At 46.9% G+C, this 20864-nt stretch overlaps 1 protein-coding gene across 1 annotated transcript in view; it reads right to left on the bottom strand.

Moving 5' to 3' along the window:
• Positions 1–20609, bottom strand: part of LOC112239245 (cullin-3-like) — a 32803-nt gene extending 12194 nt beyond the window's left edge. The window contains exons 1-10 of the mRNA XM_042329020.1: positions 20323–20609; positions 17308–17505; positions 15595–15708; positions 12717–12877; positions 12073–12187; positions 10793–11021; positions 8442–8587; positions 5989–6165; positions 4625–4795; positions 4233–4340 (exon numbers count right to left, since the gene is read on the bottom strand). Of these exons, the coding sequence (XP_042184954.1) occupies positions 4233–4340; positions 4625–4795; positions 5989–6165; positions 8442–8587; positions 10793–11021; positions 12073–12187; positions 12717–12877; positions 15595–15708; positions 17308–17505; positions 20323–20382 (1479 nt within the window). The 5' untranslated portion in view covers positions 20383–20609. The remainder of the gene's footprint in view (positions 1–4232; positions 4341–4624; positions 4796–5988; positions 6166–8441; positions 8588–10792; positions 11022–12072; positions 12188–12716; positions 12878–15594; positions 15709–17307; positions 17506–20322) is intronic.
• Positions 20610–20864: the final 255 nt, after the last annotated feature.

Here is a 20864-nt window from a genome sequence, read left to right as displayed (position 1 = left end):
CTGTTAGGGGTGTGTGTGTGTGTGGAGACAACGTGGACTGTTAGGGTGTGTGTGTGTGTGGAGACAACGTGGACTGTTAGGACTGTTAGGGGTGTGTGTGTGTGTGTTAGAGACAACGTGGACTGTTAGGGGTGTGTGTGTGTGTGGAGACAACGTGGACTGTTAGGGGTGTGTGTGTGGAGACAACGTGGACTGTTAGGGGTGTGTGTGTGTGTGTGAGACAACGTGGACTGTTAGGGGTGTGTGTGTGTGTGTGGAGACAACGTGGACTGTTAGGGGTGTGTGTGTGTGTGGAGACAACGTGGACTGTTAGGGGTGTGTGTGTGTGTGGAGACAACGTGGACTGTTAGGGGTGTGTGTGTGTGGAGACAACGTGGACTGTTAGGGTGTGTGTGTGTGTGGAGACAACGTGGACTGTTAGGGGTGTGTGTGTGTGTGTGAGACAACGTGGACTGTTAGGGGTGTGTGTGTGTGTGAGACAACGTGGACTGTTAGGGGTGTGTGTGTGTGTGGAGACAACGTGGACTGTTAGGGGTGTGTGTGTGTGTGGAGACAACGTGGACTGTTAGGGGTGTGTGTGTGAGACAACGTGGACTGTTAGGGTGTGTGTGTGTGTGTGAGACAACGTGGACTGTTAGGGGTGTGTGTGTGGAGACAACGTGGACTGTTAGGGTGTGTGTGTGTGGAGACAACGTGGACTGTTAGGGTGTGTGTGTGTGTGAGACAACGTGGACTGTTAGGGGTGTGTGTGTGTGTGTGTGTGACAACGTGGACTGTTACAACGTGGACTGTTGTGTGTGTGTGTGTGTGAGACAACGTGGACTGTTAGGGGTGTGTGTGTGTGTGTGTGAGACAACGTGGACTGTTAGGGGTGTGTGTGTGTGTGGAGACAACGTGGACTGTTAGGGTGTGTGTGTGTGTGTGAGACAACGTGGACTGTTAGGGTGTGTGTGTGTGTGTGGAGACAACGTGGACTGTTAGGGGTGTGTGTGTGTGTGTGTGGAGACAACGTGGACTGTTAGGGTGTGTGTGTGTGTGTGTGTGTGTGTGTGTGACAACGTGGACTGTTAGGGGTGTGTGTGTGTGGACACAACGTGGACTGTTAGGGTGTGTGTGGAGACAACGTGGACTGTTAGGGGTGTGTGTGTGTGTGGAGACAACGTGGACTGTTAGGGTGTGTGTGTGTGTGTGGAGACAACGTGGACTGTTAGGGTGTGTGTGTGTGTGTGTGTGTGGAGACAACGTGGACTGTTAGGGGTGTGTGTGTGTGTGTGTGGAGACAACGTGGACTGTTAGGGATGTGTGTGTGTGTGTGTGGAGACAACGTGGACTGTTAGGGTGTGTGTGTGGAGACAACGTGGACTGTTAGGGGTGTGTGTGTGTGTGTGTGTGTGTGTGTGGAGACAACGTGGACTGTTAGGGGTGTGTGTGTGTGTGTGGACAACGTGGACTGTTAGGGGTGTGTGTGTGTGTGAGACAACGTGGACTGTTAGGGGTGTGTGTGTGTGTGGAGACAACGTGACGTGGACTGTTAGGGGTGTGTGTGTGTGTGTGTGAGACAACGTGGACTGTTAGGGGTGTGTGTGTGTGTGTGTGTGTGTGGAGACAACGTGGACTGTTAGGGTGTGTGTGTGTGTGTGTGTGTGTGTGTGTGACAACGTGGACTGTTAGGGGTGTGTGTGTGTGTGTGTGTGTGAGACAACGTGGACTGTTAGGGGTGTGTGTGTGTGTGTGAGACAACGTGGACTGTTAGGGTGTGTGTGTGTGTGTGTGTGGAGACAACGTGGACTGTTAGGGATGTGTGTGTGTGTGTGTGGAGACAACGTGGACTGTTAGGTGTGTGTGTGTGTGTGTGTGTGTGGAGACAACGTGGACTGTTAGGGTGTGTGTGTGTGTGTGTGGACAACGTGGACTGTTAGGGGTGTGTGTGTGTGTGTGTGTGTGTGGAGACAACGTGGACTGTTAGGGTGTGTGTGTGTGTGTGTGTGTGTGTGTGGAGACAACGTGGACTGTTAGGGGTGTGTGTGTGTGTGTGTGTGTGTGTGTGTGTGTGGAGACAACGTGGACTGTTAGGGTGTGTGTGAGACAACGTTAGGGGTGTGTTAGGGTGTGTGTGTGTGTGAGACAACGTGGACTGTGTTAGGGTGTGTGTGTGTGAGACAACGTGGACTGTTAGGGTGTGTGTGTGTGTGTGTGTGAGACAACGTGGACTGTTAGGGTGTGTGTGTGTGTGTGTGGAGACAACGTGGACTGTTAGGGTGTGTGTGTGTGTGTGTGGAGACAACGTGGACTGTTAGGGGTGTGTGTGTGTGTGTGGAGACAACGTGGACTGTTAGGGTGTGTGTGTGTGTGTGTGGAGACAACGTGGACTGTTAGGGTGTGTGTGTGTGTGTGTGGAGACAACGTGGACTGTTAGGGTGTGTGTGTGTGTGTGAGACAACGTGACTGTTAGGGTGTGTGGAGACAACGTGTGTGTGTGGAGACAACGTGGACTGTTAGGGTGTGTGTGTGTGTGGAGACAACGTGGACTGTTAGGGGTGTGTGTGTGTGTGAGACAACGTGGACTGTTAGGGGTGGTGTGTGTGTGTGGAGACAACGTGGACTGTTAGGGGTGTGTGTGTGTGTGAGAGACAACGTGGACTGTTAGGGGTGTGTGTGTGTGTGGAGACAACGTGGACTGTTAGGGGTGTGTGTGTGTGTGGAGACAACGTGGACTGTTAGGGGTGTGTGTGTGTGTGGAGACAACGTGGACTGTTAGGGGTGTGTGTGTGTGAGACAACGTGGACTGTTAGGGTGTGTGTGTGTGGAGACAACGTGGACTGTTAGGGGTGTGTGTGTGGAGACAACGTGGACTGTTAGGGTGTGTGTGTGTGGAGACAACGTGGACTGTTAGGGGTGTGTGTGTGGAGACAACGTGGACTGTTAGGGGTGTGTGTGTGGAGACAACGTGGACTGTTAGGGGTGTGTGTGTGGAGACAACGTGGACTGTTAGGGTGTGTGTGTGGAGACAACGTGGACTGTTAGGGGTGTGTGTGTGGAGACAACGTGGACTGTTAGGGTGTGTGTGTGTGAGACAACGTGGACTGTTAGGGGTGTGTGTGTGAGACAACGTGGACTGTTAGGGGTGTGTGTGTGTGTGGAGACAACGTGGACTGTTAGGGGTGTGTGTGTGTGTGGAGACAACGTGGACTGTTAGGGTGTGTGTGTGTGTGTGTGTGTGTGTGTTAGAGACAACGTGGACTGTTAGGGGTGTGTGTGTGTGTGGACTGTTAGGGGTGTGTGTGTGTGTGTAGACAATGTGGACTGTTAGGGTGTGTGTGTGGAGACAACGTGGACTGTTAGGGGTGTGTGTGTGTGTGTGTAGACAATGTGGACTGTTAGGGGTGTGTGTGTGTGTGTGAGACAATGTGGACTGTTAGGGTGTGTGTGTGTGTGTGTAGACAATGTGGACTGTTAGGGGTGTGTGTGTGTGTGGAGACAATGTGGACTGTTAGGGTGTGTGTGTGTGTGTGTGTGAGACAATGTGGACTGTTAGGGTGTGTGTGTGTGTGTGTTAGGGGTGTGACAATGTGGACTGTTAGGGTGTGTGTGTGTGTGTGTGGAGACAACGTGGACTGTTAGGGGTGTGTGTGTGTGTGTGTGGAGACAACGTGGACTGTTAGGGGTGTGTGTGTGTGGAGACAACGTGGACTGTTAGGGGTGTGTGTGTGTGTAGACAATGTGGACTGTTAGGGGTGTGTGTGTGTGTGTGTGTGTGAGAGACAATATGGACTGTTAGGGTGTGTGTGTGTGTGTGTGTGGAGACAATGTGGACTGTTAGGGGTGTGTGTGTGTGTGAGACAATGTGGACTGTTAGGGGTGTGTGTGTGTGTAGACAATGTGGACTGTTAGGGGTTAGGGTGTGTGTGTGTGTGTGTAGACAATGTGGACTGTTAGGGGTGTGTGTGTGTGTGTGTAGACAATGTGGACTGTTAGGGGTGTGTGTGTGTGTGTAGACAATGTGGACTGTTAGGGGTGTGTGTGTGTGTGTAGACAATGTGGACTGTTAGGGTGTGTGTGTGTGTGTGTAGACAATGTGGACTGTTAGGGGTGTGTGTGTGTGTGTGTGTGTAGACAATGTGGACTGTTAGGGGTGTGTGTGTGTGTGTGTGACAATGTGGACTGTTAGGGGTGTGTGTGTGTGTGTAGACAATGTGGACTGTTAGGGGTGTGTGGAGGTATAACAGTCTTACCCCCGTGGACTGTAGGTGTTGTCTGAACTCGTCCATGGTGGTGTTGGAGATGCTCATGTCTCTGAACATCCCTTCCAGTTTAGAGGTGAACTGACAGCCACACTCAGTCTACACAGAGAAGACAACACAGCACATCGAGTCACACAGCACAGCGAGTCACACAGCACAGCGAGTCACATGTTCAGGGTTGAGACCAGCACAATATGGAAAACCAGGTCAAACAACTACCAGTCCATTCTAATGCTTAGAGATGTAAGATAGTCAAGAACATCCTGAATTCCTGATTATTAATGATAATAAAGTAATAATCTAATTAAAATCAAATGAATTCGTAATATATTGGGTAGGAAATGTCAATGTGTAATTGACAGCAGACTCGTTGATCTCCTCACCTTTAGCTTAGAGATCATGTTCTTTTCAGAGTCGTCGGAGACACTCTTGTTGGTGAGCAGCCTCCGGGCCAAGTGCTGTTTGTAGTACCTCTCAAACACATCCTTCTCCTGCATGAACCGGAAAAGAACCATGGCCTTGTCCAGGATGGACTCCACCTCCTGTTCTGTCAGCTGGAGACCCAAACAGACAGAGTTAGGATATTGGTTTGAATAGTTTTCCTTTAATAAAAGCGTATTTTTATGCTGTGGTCCTGTCCAGAACTAGTGCACTATGGAAGGTATGATAGGTATGGTAAGGCATGGAAGGTAGGGTAGGTACGGTAGATATGGAAGGTGGGGTAGGTGCGGTAAGGTATGGAAGGTAGGGTAGGTGAGGAAGATATGGAAGGTGGGGTAGGCGCGGAAGGTGGGGTAGGCGCGGAAGGCGCGGAAGGTGGGGTAGGCGCGGAAGGTGGGGTAGGCGCAGAAGGAGCGGAAGATAGGGTAGGCGCGGAAGGCAGGGTAGGCGCGGGAGGTAGGGTAGGCGCGGGAGGTAGGGTAGGTATGGGAGGTAGGGTAGGTATGGAAGGTAGTTATGGAAGGTAGGGTCGGTGTGGAAGGTAGGGTCGGTGTGGAAGGTAGGGTCGGTGTGGAAGGTAGGGTCGGTGTGGAAGGTAGGGTAGGTATGGAAGGTAGGGTCGGTGTGGAAGGTAGGGTCGGTGTGGAAGGTAGGGTCGGTGTGGAAGGTAGGCTAGATAGGGACGGTAGGTATGGAAGGTAGGGACGGTAGGTAGGGTAGGTAGGGACGATAGGTAGGGTAGGTAGGGACGGTAGGTAGGGTAGGTATGGTAGGTATGGAAGGTAGGGTGGGTAGGGTAGATATGGAAGGTAGGGTAGGTAGGGACGGTAGGTAGGGACGGTAGGTAGGGACGGTAGGGACGGTAGGTACGGAAGGTAGGGTAGGTACGGAAGGTAGGGTAGGTACGGAAGGTAGGGTAGGGTAGGAAGGGAGGGTAGGTACGGAAGGGAGGGTAGGTACGGTAGGGAGGGTAGGTACGGAAGGGAGGGTAGGTACGGAAGGGAGGGTAGGTACGGAAGGGAGGGTAGGTAGGGAGGGTAAGTACGGAAGGGAGGGTAGGTACGGTAGGTATGGAAGGTAGGGTAGGTGGGTACGGGAGGTAGGGAAGGTAGGGTAGGTATGGAAGGTAGGGTAGGTAAGGAAGGTAGGGTAGGTATGGAAGGTAGGGTAGGTAAGGAAGGTAGGGTAGGTAAGGAAGGTAGGGTAGGTAAGGAAGGTAGGGTAGGTATGGAAGGTAGGGTACTACATGACATTAGTCCATTGAAGTGTAGCAATATAACATTTAGCAGGTTGAACACTGACGTACCCCTTTGACTCCCTTCTTGAGCTTGTCGTCGATGAAGAGGGAGAGGTACTCTGGGGAGCGGGAGTTGAGGTTGAGGAAGTACTCAAAGTCTCCGGCGATGGTCTGCTTGAAGAGCCGGTCGTTGTTGAACGACTCCAGGAGGAAACGGTCGAACCGCGTCTTCAGGTCCAACAGGCCCTATAGGACAGAGAATCAAATCCAACTTTATTTAAAGGGAATTTAAAATCACAGCACACTTTACAATAAGAAATAACACAAACACAATGGTTTACGTGTTACAGTGGGGCAAAAAACTATTTCGGCAGCCACCAATTGTGCAAGTTCTCCCACTTAAAAAGATGAGAGGCCTGTAATTTTCATCATTGGTACACTTCAACTATGACAGACAAAATTAGAAGAAAAAAAATCCAGAAAATCACATTGTAGGATTTTTTATGAATTGATTTGAAAATTATGGTGGAAAATAAGTATTTGGTCAATAACAAAAGCTTATCTCAATACTTTGTTATATACCCTTTGTTGGCAATGACAGAGGTCAAACGTTTTCTGTAAGTCTTCACAAGGTTTTCACACACTGTTGCTGGTATTTTGGCCCATTCCTCCATGCAGATCTCCTCTAGAGCAGTGATGTTTTGGGGCTGTTGCTGGGTAACACGGACTTTCAACTCCCTCCAAAGATTTTCTATGGGGTTGAGATCTGGAGACTGGCTAGGCCACTTCAGGACCTTGAAATGCTTCTTACGAAGCCACTCCTTCGTTGCCCGGGCGGTGTGTTTGGGATCATTGTCATGCTGAAAGACCCAGCCACGTTTCATCTTCAATGCCGTTGCTGATGGAAGGAGGTTTTCACTCAAAATCTCACGATACATGGCCCCATTCATTCTTTCCTTTACACGGATCAGTCGTCCTGGTCCCTTTGCAGAAAAACAGCCTCAAAGCATGATGTTTCCACCCCCATGCTTCACAGTAGGTATGGTGTTCTTTGGATGCAACTCAGCATTCCTTGTCCTCCAAACACGACGAGTTGAGTTTTTACCAAAAAGTTATATCTTGGTTTCATCTGACCATATGACATTGCAATCTTCTTCTGGATCATCCAAATGCTCTCTAGCAAACTTCAGACGGGCCTGGACATGTACTGGCTTAAGCAGGGGGATACGTCTGGCACTGCAGGATTTGAGTCCGTGGCGGCGTAGTGTGTTACTGATGGTAGGCTTTGTTACTTTTGTCCCAGCTCTCTGCAGGTCATTCACTAGGTCCCCCCGTGTGGTTCTGGGATTTTTGCTCACCGTTCTTGTGATCATTTTGACCCCACGGGTGAGATCTTGCGTGGAGCCCCAGATCGAGGGAGATTATCAGTGGTCTTGTATGTCTTGCATTTCCTAATAATTGCTCCCACAGTTGATTTATTCAAACCAAGCTGCTTACCTATTGCAGATTCAGTCTTCCCAGCCTGGTGCAAGTCTACAATTTTGTTTCTGGTGTCCTTTGACAGCTCTTTGGTCTTGGCCATAGTGGAGTTTGGAGTGTGACTGTTTGAGGTTGTGGACAGGTGTCTTTTATACTGATAACAAGTTCAAACAGGTGCCATTAATACAGGTAACGAGTGGAGGACAGAGGAGCCTCTTAAAGAAGAAGTTACAGGTCTGTGAGAGCCAGAAATCTTGCTTGTTTGTAGGTGACCAAATACTTATTTTCCACCATAATTTGCAAATAAATAAATTAAAAATCCTACAATGTGATTTTCTGGATTTTTTTTTTCTCATTTTGTCTGTCATAGTTGAAGTTTACCTATGATGACAATTACAGGCCTCTCTCATCTTTTTAAGTGGGAGAACTTACACAATTGGTGGCTGACTAAATACTTTTTTGCCCCACTGTATATAGTGTGTATATATAGTCTAGTGAGTGTGTATATGATATGTATGTATAGTGAGTGTGCGTAGGGTTAGTGCAGATAGTTTGGGTCCCATTAATTTACTTCGTTGAAGTGTACCTAATGATGAAAATTACAGACCTCATCTTTTTAAGTGGGAGAACTAAATACTTTTTTGCCCCACTGTAACTCTTGGTGTTGCCCTAAAAAGATCATTGGTATTGTGGTCAACAATTATTTTTCTTCTGTACTGAAATTCCAAATACTGTAGCACTTGGCAGTTATGTACATAGTTTTTATTCCTTTTTCTTATTTTCTGAATTACTGTAAGATGTACATATTGTGTCGTTCCTGGAAGCTGTTGCCGTAGTGATAACCAAAAGATACTCCCTAAAAAGAGTGGGCTGGAACCTTAGCTTCAATGCTTATGGGGGTAGTTACCAATGTTACTATTTTAAACACGCTTCAGATTTGAGTTCTTTCTGGTCAGGAAATAATCTGTGCCCTGATTGTTTTGGACATGTTCTGAGAATAAAAATGCCAGACAATCTTTGATTTGAGGTTAGGCCCAGCATACCTGGATGTAGTCGACAGGGTTCTTGCCCTCTCCCTCCTCTGACACCAGAGCCTTGCCCTGCTCCCTCAGGTAGGAGCTCATACACTCACACATGGTCTTCAGGCCGTTAGGCACACGGCTGAACAGCTTGTACATGCAGCCCAGGTCTGGAGCGCAAAAGAAAGAGAGAAGGAGAGGAAGAGATGGGAGAGAGGAAGAGGGGGAGAGGAAAATGGAGAATAGATACGTTTATGAAGGAAGTTCAAACCAATACACAGATCTACAGTCAGAACTTGACATTGGTTTAGATGTCTAAGATTCACTGGCTCTGTCTTGTCTGTATTTCTGCGTGTCTGGTTTCAGAGTTAATCTGTGAGGTAAATGCAGAGCTCAGGAAATGCGCTTGAAGCAAATTCCGGTAAAAGAAAGAGAACTGAACCAGTAAATACACGAGTGACAGAGTTAACTTATTTGTCTCTCTGATTTGAAAATCATCAACACGAGGGTTTGATTCAGTCAACTCATCTTTAACAGGTCTTGTACCAAACTTACCCTAGTAAAACTGACTATCCTACCGATCCTCGACTTCGGCGATGTCATCTACAAAATAGCTTCCAACACTCTACTCAGCAAACTGGATGCAGTTTATCACAGAGCCATCCGTTTTGTCACTTAAAGCACCTTATACCACCCACCACTGCGACCTGTATGCTCTAGTCGGCTGGCCCTCGCTACATATTCGTCGCCAGACCCACTGGCTCCAGGTCATCTACAAGTCCATGCTAGGTAAAGCTCCGCCTTATCTCAGTTCACTGGTCACGATGGCAACACCCACCCGTAGCACGCGCTCCAGCAGGTGTATCTCACTGATCATCCCTAAAGCCAACACCTCATTTGGCCGCCTTTCGTTCCAGTTCTCTGCTGCCTGTGACTGGAACGAATTGCAAAAATCGCTGAAGTTGGAGACTTTTATCTCCCTCACCAACTTCAAACATCTGCTATCTGAGCAGCTAACCGATCGCTGCAGCTGTACATAGTCTATCGGTAAATAGCCCACCCATTTTTACCTACCTCATCCCCATACTGTTTTTATTTATTTACTTTTCTGCTCTTTTGCACACCAATATCTCTACCTGTACATGACCATCTGATCATTTATCACTCCGGTGTTATTCTGCTAAATTGTAATTATTCGCCTACCTCCTCATGCCTTTTGCACACAATGTATATAGACTCCCCTTTTTTCTACTGTGTTATTGATTTGTTTATTGTTTACTCCATGTGTAACTCTGTGTTGTCTGTTCACACTGCTATGCTTTATCTTGGCCAGGTCGCAGTTGCAAATGAGAACTTGTTCTCAACTAGCCTACCTGGTTAAATAAAGGTGAAATAAAATTAAGAAAATTGTATTTGTAACCCTGTCTGATAGTATGACATCTAGTGGCCCTTTTGGGTACTTCAGACTAACACACGTGTTTAATTATCTCTGGCTCTCTGTGTGGCCTTCTACCCCACTATTGTTTGTGGAGATATGCTCCGATTGCTCAGCTATAATTAAAATAAATGTGGATCTGACTGGAAGTGTGCAGAGATTTTATTTCTCCCCGTTTCACTTTTGTCTCCAGTAGCTTCACTAATCAGCTTTGGGTGTCCGGTAGATTGTGCCTAATTGGCTACGGTTACATAGGCAACCCATTCAGATCTTTTGCCAATTATTTCCATATCTGATCCCAATCTGATATTTTTCCTAATGTATGAACAGCAACAATGAGTCATATATTGAATATGATCTTTTGCCTGAAGATTCATACCATGTCCATACGTGTGGACCTCAATCCTAACGCAATTCTGATGCTCCAATATGTGGCGTCATTTGTATGATCTAAAAGTGATTTTTGTTTGTGCGCACATGACTTGCTGTTATCAACCACACCGAAAATGTTATGTAACAGTGACAGGAAATGAGCGTTACATCTGTGTGCTACTTCAGAGGCTACATCAGTGGGAATGTGCAAATCTGATATGAGTGTGGACAGTCAAAAAAATAGGACTGGATAGAAGACAATCGCTAGGTCTGGAGAATCATTGATTAACCCTGGATAACATGCCTATGTCCGGGCAAGAACAGGAACACTGATCTAGGATTACGTTTTCTTCTTTTAGACCACAGTGAAAAAGATTCTATGGACAGGATGATGTGTTCAGCACTCATACTCGGATGCTTTTTGAGAGAGAGAGAGAGAGAGAGAGAAAAAAAAAAAAAAGAGCCCAGGACTCCAGATATAATTAAACACACAAGTCCTCAGTCTTGATTATAACTTAATTCAGTCTTAATCCGTTGCCTGTAAAACAAGCCTGTTTTCCACGTTCACCTTCTGTCTTGCCGTTCTTGAGCATGTGAACCAGGCCAGAATTCTCCATCTCCACGATGGTCTTCATGTGTTTGGAGATGAGCTCCCGTTCCACCACCTTGACGATGGGCTCCTCTGTGGACTTGTCCAGGCAGTGCAGCACCCGCTCTATCTCCTCGTTGATCCTGGCCTCCACCTTCTTGATGTACACACTGGCACTGTTCTCCGCTAGGAACTTCTGGCTCTCCATCTGAGGGGTAGGACAGGGTAGGGTTTGAGGAGGAGGGGGGTAGGACAGGGTAGGGTTTGAGGAGGAGGGGGGGTAGGACAGGGTAGGGTTTGAGGAGGAGGGGGTAGGACAGGGTAGGGTTTGAGGAGGAGGGGGTAGGACAGGGTAGGGTTTGAGGAGGAGGGGGTAGGACAGGGTAGGGTTTGAGGAGGAGGGGGTAGGACAGGGTAGGGTTTGAGGAGGAGGGGGAGGACAGGGTAAGGTTTGAGAGGGGGGGTAGGACAGGGTAGGGTTTGAGGAGGAGGGGGTAGGACAGGGTAGGGTTTGAGGAGGAGGGGGGGACAGGGTAGGGTTTGAGGAGGGGGGTAGGACAGGGTAAGGTTTGAGAGGGGGTAGGACAGGGTAGGGTTTGCAGAGGAGGGGGTAGGACAGGGTAGGGTTTGAGGAGGAGGGGGTAGGACAGGGTAGGGTTTGAGGAGGAGGGGGTAGGACAGGGTAGGGTTTGAGGAGGAGGGGGGTAGGACAGGGTAGGGTTTGAGGAGGAGGGGGTAGGACAGGGTAGGGTTTGAGGAGGAGGGGGTAGGACAGGGTAGGGTTTGCGGAGGAGGGGGGGTAGGACAGGGTAGGGTTTGCGGAGGAGGGGGGGTAGGACAGGGTACGGATGAGGAGGAGGGGGGTAAAACAGGGTACGGTTTGATGTGAGATAGAGGTATTTCAGATTCAGAACAAAGTGGAAGTTGGAAGAGGTTTATAGGGCAATACAAATTTATGTAAAACTGAAAATAAAAAGCATTTTATTAGTGTGGACAATTGTTGAGGAGCACAAAATGGCGAACTGATGGGTTTCGACTCATGAACCAAGAGGTCACCTATGTTGGAATGTTGCTATATGGGGTTAAATGAGGATAGAGAGAAGCTCCACTGACTAAATGCAGCTTAACGTTTAGTAATAGCTTGGTTGCGTGTTTTTGTGGTTTTAGCATCCATGTCAACATCATAAAACAAATCTCAGCAGTCACAATGACTGGACAAAAAAACAACAAAGGAGTGAGTAAAATGTTACCCAACCCACCTGGAAGAATTCTGCAGACATTTCTAAGAAGGGGGACTCAAAGTCTTCCTCGTACACAGACCTACCCTCCAGACCCAGAATCATCAGCATCTGACAGGCGTTCCTGATCGCTCCCCTGTGCACACACACACATGGAATAAACATATGATCTAGATTTTTGAGGGGGGATTTCGCTCTTTAAAGAGATAAAAACCCTATGATAGGATTTATAGTTTTATGACTCCTTAAAACAAACAGTTAAAAAAAAAAAAAGAAGTAACATTGAGTAAAACCTATTTGCCAGAGTGGTGATGAGTTGGGTATTAATGTAGTAGTTAATCTCCCAAATTGAAAGGTCAGTTCTCTGTGAATAGGATGTGCTACTGCCCTTATCATAGGCAAACATTTTTAAAAAACAGCCAAAGAGAAAGATGGAATGGTTTCAGGGGCTTAAACCTCACATCAGAGATAGCCCTTGTCCCCTAGGATATGACTTATGCACCAGCCTCACCAAATACCCACTATCTGATCAACAGTAGCAGGGACTGTATACACAAAGCAAGTCAGTCATGATCAGAAAGGCAAAACTGATCCCAGATCAGCACTAATACACTGAATAGATACAGGTCTTTATTTTGTTAAACAGATCCCAGAACAGTCCTTACCTGTCCACCACCTCTCCTTTCCTCTCCCGTGCGATCATGTCCAGCAGGGTCTGTCGCAGGTGGTCTCGGATGCAGCCGTAGCGCACCACCTGGTCTCTGAAGATGATCAGGCCCAGGTTGTAGACGTTCTCCACGTTGTTTTGCTGCACGTACACCCGGTCCTGGAGCCAAGGGGAGTACAGCGCGTTAGAGCAGCCGGTAAGTTAGAATAAAACCCATTTGAATACTTTGTCCTCTGAAGAGAAAATTCTTTGCACAGTTAGAGTTTACTCAAATTAAAAATTCAGGAACGGGTAAGGGGGAGGACTTCAAAAAGTCATATTTTTTGTACTGAAAAGCCATGATACCTGATAGGCTGGTGTCCGTGGTACTTGGTTACACTCACCAATACTAATCTATAGCCTACTAGGCAGACACAAAATAAATATGTCTGAAATCTCAGTTCTGGGATTAGATGTTTTTATTACCAAAATAACACTACATCATCTTCCCATTTCTGCACCTAACACTGAGCAGGCCAGGCAACTAACTGGAGACCCAGGATGCAGGGAAAGGTCAAACTTCCTTCCTTTTGTGAGCGTACTCTTTACTGTTAGTTTTATATTGTTTATTTCACTTCTGTTTATTATCCTTGTCACTTGCTTTGGCAATGTTAACATATGTTTCCCATGCCACTAAAGCCCTTTGAATTGAGGAGAAAGAGAGAGATCGAGCCCTTTAAATTGAGAAGGGTGGGGGGGAAGAGAAGCGGGGAGAAGGAGAGAGAAAAACAAAAGAATCCCGAGAGAATTCTGCAGTCTCCATTCTGCAGTCTCCATAGCGGCTGTGTCACTGGATTGTCCCCCACCTCATACAGCACACAGACAGTTGGCCTTACTGTTACAGTAAATCAAGGAGAGTTACCACTAGTTGCCCAAAAAACTGGAGAAATAAAACAGAAGTTCTTTGTTCTGCCCTGGGCAAACAGCAACTAGAAGGCTGGCCCGCCCAACCCCCACCATGACGTGTCGTTGAAGAGTCTGCCCAGGGTAAACAGGGTAAACAGCAAAAGAAGGCTGGCCCGCCCAACACCCACCATGACATGTCGTTGAGGAGAGGGCAAACAGCAACTCTGGCCCAGGGTGTCGTTGAACTGCCCAGGGTAAACAGGGTAAACAAAAGAAGGCTGGCCCGCCCAACACCCACCATGACATGTCGTTGAGGAGAGTCTTCCCAGGGCAAACAGCAACTAGAAGGCTGGCCCGCCCAACACCCACCATGACGTGTCGTTGAGGAGAGTCTTCCCAGGGCAAACAGCAACTAGAAGGCAGGCCCGCCCAACACCCACCATGACATGTCGTTGAGGAGAGTCTTCCCAGGGCAAACAGCAACTAGAAGGCTGGCCCGCCCAACCCCCACCATGACGTGTCGTTGAAGAGTCTGCCCAGGGTAAACAGGGTAAACAGCAAAAGAAGGCTGGCCCGCCCAACACCCACCATGACATGTCGTTGAGGAGAGTCTTCCCAGGGCAAACAGCAACTAGAAGGCTGGCCCGCCCAACACCCACCATGACATGTCGTTGAGGAGAGTCTTCCCAGGGCAAACAGCAGCTAGAAGGCTGGCCCGCCCAACACCCACCATGACGTGTCGTTGAGGAGAGTCTTCCCAGGGCAAACAGCAACTAGAAGGCAGGCCCGCCCAACACCCAACATGACGTGTCGTTGAGGAGTCTGACCAGGGTAAACAGGGCAAACAGCAACTAGAAGGCTGGCCCGCCCAACACCCACCATGACGTGTCGTTGAGGAGTCTGACCAGGGTAAACAGGGCAAACAGCAAACAGCAACTAGAAGGCTGGCCCGCCCAACACCCACCATGACGTGTCGTTGAGGAGAGTCTTCCCAGGGCAAACAGCAACTAGAGGAGGCTGGCCAGCAACTAGCCCAACACCCACCATGACGTGTCGTTGAGGAGTCTGACCAGGGTAAACAGGGCAAACAGCAACTAGAAGGCTGGCCCGCCCAACACCCACCATGACGTGTCGTTGAGGAGTCTGACCAGGGCAAACAGCAACTAGAAGGCAGGCCCGCCCAACACCCACCATGACGTGTCGTTGAGGAGTCTGACCAGGGTAAACAGGGCAAACAGCAACTAGAAGGCTGGCCCGCCCAACACCCACCATGACGTGTCGTTGAGGAGAGTCTTCCCAGGGCAAACAGCAACTAGAAGGCTGGCCCGCCCAACACCCACCATGACGTGTCGTTGAGGAGTCTGACCAGGGTAAACAGGGCAAACAGCAACTAGAAGGCTGGCCCGCCAAACACCCACCATGACGTGTCGTTGAGGAGTCTGACCAGGGTAAACAGGGCAAACAGCAACTAGAAGGCTGGCCCGCCCAACCCCCGCCACGACACGTCGTTAGGAGAGTCTGCCAGGGCCATTCTTTCATACGAGGAACCTATTATTTACACTTTAGGGAAACCACTGGAGACAAAACTCCACAACTTTACTACTGATTAGGCCTGTCTGGGGTTAAAAAAACATCTGGAGAATCCTTCAGGACCGGGGTTTGGGAATTCTGCAGATTCATGTAAATTCGGCATATTTTCCAGCATATCCCTGGTATACAGACAGTAGTTGTGCTTCTTGACATGGTCGACATGGACTGGACACTTCCAATTCAGTGTAACAACAAAACTGTTGTTCTTCCATCAATAACCACAGAACACACTAGAACAGGAGTGTCAAACTTTCAATTAAGACCCAGGTGAGGGGAGTTCTTTACTAGTTAGTGACCTTAATTCATCAATCAAGTACAAGGGTGGGGCGAAAACCTGCAGACACTCGGCCCGCCGTGGAATGAGTTTGACACGTGAACTAGACCTAAAGCAGTCCACCTACCATGTACATCAGGATGTCTCTGATCATGACCATGGCTGTCTGGTGGTCGTTCCACGCTTGATTCAAAGTCTGCAGAAAGTTATTGTTTAACGAGTTTAGGACATCTTCCCGTACCTGCGGAAAGACATAAGATAAGTACTGAGAGTCTTAGTAAAGATATAAGATAAGTACTGAGAGTCTTAGTAAAGATATAAGATAAGTACTGAGAGTCTGAGTAAAGATATAAGATAAGTACTGAGAGTCTTAGTAAAGATATAAGATAAGTACTGAGAGTCTTAGTAAAGATATAGCTTCTGTCTATGTTGAAGTTGCCTGTAGACACTGATCCAAGGCAAAGACATTTGAGATCAGTGTCTCCATCTTTTGGAGTTTCCAACATAATGGTGTAAGTTAGGAATGAGATTGAATGAACTGATCCTAGATCTGTACCTATGGGCAACGTCTACCCAGGGCTCTGTGTTAGAACAGCTGGAGACGGACAACATGTGGACATACAGGTTATGACCCCAGCTATCTGGCCTGCTGTATGCTAAATGTTATATTCATGAGAGAAGGCGATGCCAAATACTAAAATCCAGTGCAGACCAGCTGGTGGTTCATATGAATCAGCCCAGTCCCCAGACAGAATAGACTGCTACAACTCCCATACTCATCAATCACAAGAGTTTAATCAAGTCTGTCTGTCTGGTTCAGTTTTGAGTGTGGTGAGTTTTCATGTAGGCTATATAGCTCTATCATCAGCTCTATCATCCGTATATTTTAGCTGAACGGGGGATTGTTTCATTGCGTGCGTACTTAATTTGCAAAGTGGATTGCACTGTGTTGTGTGTGTGTACAGGTTCTCTGCTGATTTTGCACATCAAATTGTGTCCGTTACAAAAGGTAAACGTTACAGAAACTCCTGGGCCTAATTCGCTGTGTAAGTCAACACCCATTCACAATGTTTATTTTTTATTTAATTATTATTATTTATTTTTTACATTTTCCCCCAATTTTGTCATTATTTATTTATTTTCTTTTTTTGTGTTGAATTTTACCCCCTTTTCGCCCCAATTTCATGGTATCCAATTGTTAGCAGTTATTATCTTATCTCATCGCTACAACTCCCGTACGGGCTCAGGAGAGACGAAGGTCGAAAGCCATGCGTCCTCCGAAACACAACCCAACCAAGCCGCACTGCTTCTGAACACAGCGCGCATCCAACCCGGAAGCCAGCCGCACCAATGTCTCGGAGTAAACACTGTGTACCTGGTTAGCGTGCACTGCACCCGGCCCGCCACAGGAGTCGCTAGTGCGTGATGAGACAAGGATATCCCTACCGGACAATTGTGCGTCGCCCCATGGACCTCCCGGTCGCGGCCGGCTGCGACAGAGCCTGGGCTCGAACCCAGAGTCTCTGGTGGCACAGCCTTAGACCACTGTGCCACCCGGGAGGCCAGTCAAACTATTTTGAATGGGATTCAAGATTATATCCTCAAATTCATGAAGGTACGGTCATTTACGATATATAAAATGACATTGTGATTACGGATTAAATTGACTTCTACCAGATGCCTCTTATTACGATTTTCATATGCATACACATGCTTTTGCTCTTGAAGACCATAAAAACCAAACAACAAGGCGTGAGGGATGGTCACCTTCACAGCGTATTATGGGAAATTATTTATAGAAGATAAACAGTGGTGCATTGTGGGAGGCGTAGTCCTTTACTTTGTTGACGAGGTGCTCGGTGACGACCTCGCGCAGGCCCGTGTAGAGCTTCTCGCCGTGTTTGTGCAGCACCATTGTGTAGGCGTTCCTGTAGAGCTCCTCAAAGCTCAGCCCGCTGTTGTTCTTCCTCTGGATCTCCTGGATAGCGTTCTTCAGAAGGTCCCAGATATTGTTGACATACTTCTCATCCATTGTCATCTAGGGAGAGAGAAATCGGACACAATGAAGAAACAATGACAACGGCACCGTTCAACCCTTTTCACCTGTGTCCGTTCATTCTTAGTAAGGATGGTTTCCTCATTCTGCAAATCTGAACAGATGACATCTTTGTCAATTGATATATGACAGCAGTGCACAGACGTTGGTAATTCATTTAGAGGTTGCTATCGGGTTAGAACAATGATGCAAGTTTATAAGTATCTTACAGTGTTTCATACAGTCTCAAAAGTTGTTTAGGTATGGCTATGATCGACGACAAGCCCTGCACCTAGTATGTATTTGTGTGATTTGCGTGAGGATTTGAAGCCTTAACTTAAAAATCTTCTAAGGGTTTTCTTTGATAAACCACGGGTGCAGCTAGGGCCTAAAACTTGAGTGATAATAACATGAAAAACAAAATAGTCAATTATGACTTCACAGTGACTCAATCATGGCGGTTGAAACACACCTTGTCTCGACACATTTGAAACAGAGACAACGCCATTGGTCTATTATTAGGGATGTCTGTGTTTCTCATTGGTAGAGAGAAGGTAGGAGTTGGTGCATTAGGAAATCAAGTGACTAGGCTTATTGTAGTCAGAACATCTGTATTAGGACTATTGTGTAGGTTGTGATGGTACAACACACGATAAATCAAATCCAAAACAATAATATATTTATTTCATTTAGGGATTTTCATTATACAGGTCATCTCAAAGACGCTTAAAAACAAAAGTACATGTAGTTGTTGGGCTGGACGATGGTCATCAACAAAGGTTGACGTGTCCAGGTCACATCACCTCCGGTGTGTTAGAAATAGCATGACGTCGGTCTAAGCCTTTATATTTAACGTATTGGTAATTATCAATAGTAGAATGAGTACATAGCAGTAAATTATATATTTGCTTGCTTTAGCCTACATGATCATAATCTGACATTATTAATGCAGATAGGGTCTATAACTACAACAAAGTGAACAAACCAGGAGTTGTTATGCTAGCCTGTCTGTATAAACACATTAATGAATGAGAGAATTTGTTGTGGGAAAGTATCTTGTCTTTCCCTACGCAGGTGCAGAATAATGGAAAATTCCAAGATGAGGTGAGGGGGAAAAAATATGCAGACAATAACATTTGTTTTAATCAACTACAGATATGATTCTGATTAAAATTAATGTGGGCACAGCAGAGGCACCAAGATGAGTCAAGTCTTTTTGTCCCGTAGCTTATTAGTATTACAACAGCTTAGCTAGCTATCAAACCCTGTCAAGATGTCCATTCTTTTGGCCATTCAAACCTCAGGGATCCAGTCACCTGACCAGAGAGCATATTAGCACTCCAGCCACAACCATACACCTATTAGGAGAGGGCTGGAACCTGTAACTTTGATTGACTTCATGGCCGTTTGTCCGCCAGAGATGGATGTTCAACTCACACATTGACATGAGGAGTAATTGAGGGAGATTGACTCAGCCTAAGAGTTTAAAATATATATATATAAATAAGAGAGAGAGAGAGAGAGAGAGAGAGAGAGAGAGGGGCCATGCCAACAAGTCATTATTCTACACCGAGTGCCTCCCCTCCACAAAGTAATTACATAATCTGTTTTATTATATCAGGGCCAACAACTGAACTGAGGGGTACAGGATGCACCAACATGTGCAAAGGGGAAAACTGCCTAAATAGAATCCAGTTCTTCGTGGCAGTCTAAATTAAAGCCTGCCCAAGCATGCAGAGATGCAAGCAAACGCATAAGCCCTAAACACACACACACTACACTGAAAGTCACTTTGGTGGGCCTAAATTTGGAACATGGGCCAAATAAACTGGGGGGCAAGTAGTTGTGTAAGATGAAAAGCTTATCCCTTCTCCTGCTCAGTTATTATTAGGTGGGGCTGCTGCAGGTATGCAGGCAGACAAAACTGCATATCCCATACCCTGGCTACTGTCCAGGTGCACAGACTGAGTGCGTGGTCACAGAAGCACTCGCACGGCCATTCCGCTGCTGTTATTCCTGCAGCATTCAAGCAGTCAGAGTGTAACACTGTGCGTGTGTGCGAGATATTCAGGGGATGAGAGTACATTTCTGTCTAAGCCCAGGGCCCTGACTGCAATGTCATTCCTTCACACATACAGCCAATGTCTGACATCCAACAGTGTAGGGCTGCTCTCATAAAAAGAGAGACTAACGTTATCTAACTAACGTACAGCAATCGGTATACATGTTTAGCTAGTTCTGCAACATAGTCAGGCTACATATTGCCATGCTAAATATCTACAAATCACGACACCGATTTTTAAAAAACAACAACAAAACACTGACAAATTAGTTTAGAAACTCTGGTTATACCCTTTCTGAGTTAGTAAGTTAGGCCTACGCTACAGGCAGTTTTTACGGGTGGGCAGTTTGCTACACAGCTAAGGAACTAGATAACGTTAGTACGTTAGCCGGTAGCTTACTAGCTAACGATAGATAGTTGACTTAAAAGTGTAGTTAACCAGGTAGCTAGTTAGCAGAAACCTAGCTTGGTAACTAACTAGCTAATAAGGTTAGCTGGCTGTCAATGTATATAGTTAGCCAACGACCTAGCTAGAAACTAGTTTGTCAGCAACACCGCAAGTTAGCTAACGAACAGTTATCTAGAGGATATTTTCCAATGTGCACTGCACAAATAACAGACACTTACCGAATCAAAGCTAGGTGTTGTTAGCCGACAGTGACATTTTCAAAGTATCTAGTTTAGCTAACTAGCCAGGCCCGTCTTTAGCAAATGACATCCCCGGTGCTCGCGTCTCAGCGTACCCGGCCAATACTTACAGGAAAGGCTCTTATCCTCATCTTGGTGTCCTTCTTGACGCCGCCTTTGAGGTTGGACATGATTAGTTAGTACGTCCGTCTTCTCTACGTTATCATGAAATACTATTTTAGGCTGCAACAGGGATGCCTGCAAATGGAAAGTGGTAAAGATCCCCCTCGACCTTCCCCTTGGGCTTGGGTCCGTCTCTCTGCGCTGTTGTTGTCACTCCTCTTCTCCCAATTTTTGCCTAGCTTCTCCTTGCAGTGATGGCGGACAAGCTTCTACAGGGCAATGGTAACTGCGAACCGAAATCACGCGAGATGAACCATGGAAAACATAATGTTGCAAAAAGATATAGCACGTTCATCCTCATTCTACCAGTTGGATATATATCCAATTAACTTTAACCCAGTATCAAGTCTGGACAATGTATGTGTATACAGTCTATTCAGTTCATATCATATTGCATTTTATCAGGTGGCCAACATTGGAAGTGACATGGATTTTTTTAAATATTACACAAACGCGCACATTTCAAAATCTAGCATTCTTTCTTTGTGCT

Source organism: Oncorhynchus tshawytscha, linkage group LG10, assembly GCF_018296145.1.
Source record: "Oncorhynchus tshawytscha isolate Ot180627B linkage group LG10, Otsh_v2.0, whole genome shotgun sequence".
In the NCBI taxonomy this organism is placed as follows: Eukaryota; Metazoa; Chordata; class Actinopteri; order Salmoniformes; family Salmonidae; genus Oncorhynchus; species Oncorhynchus tshawytscha.
This window is presented reverse-complemented; position numbering and strand designations above follow the sequence as displayed.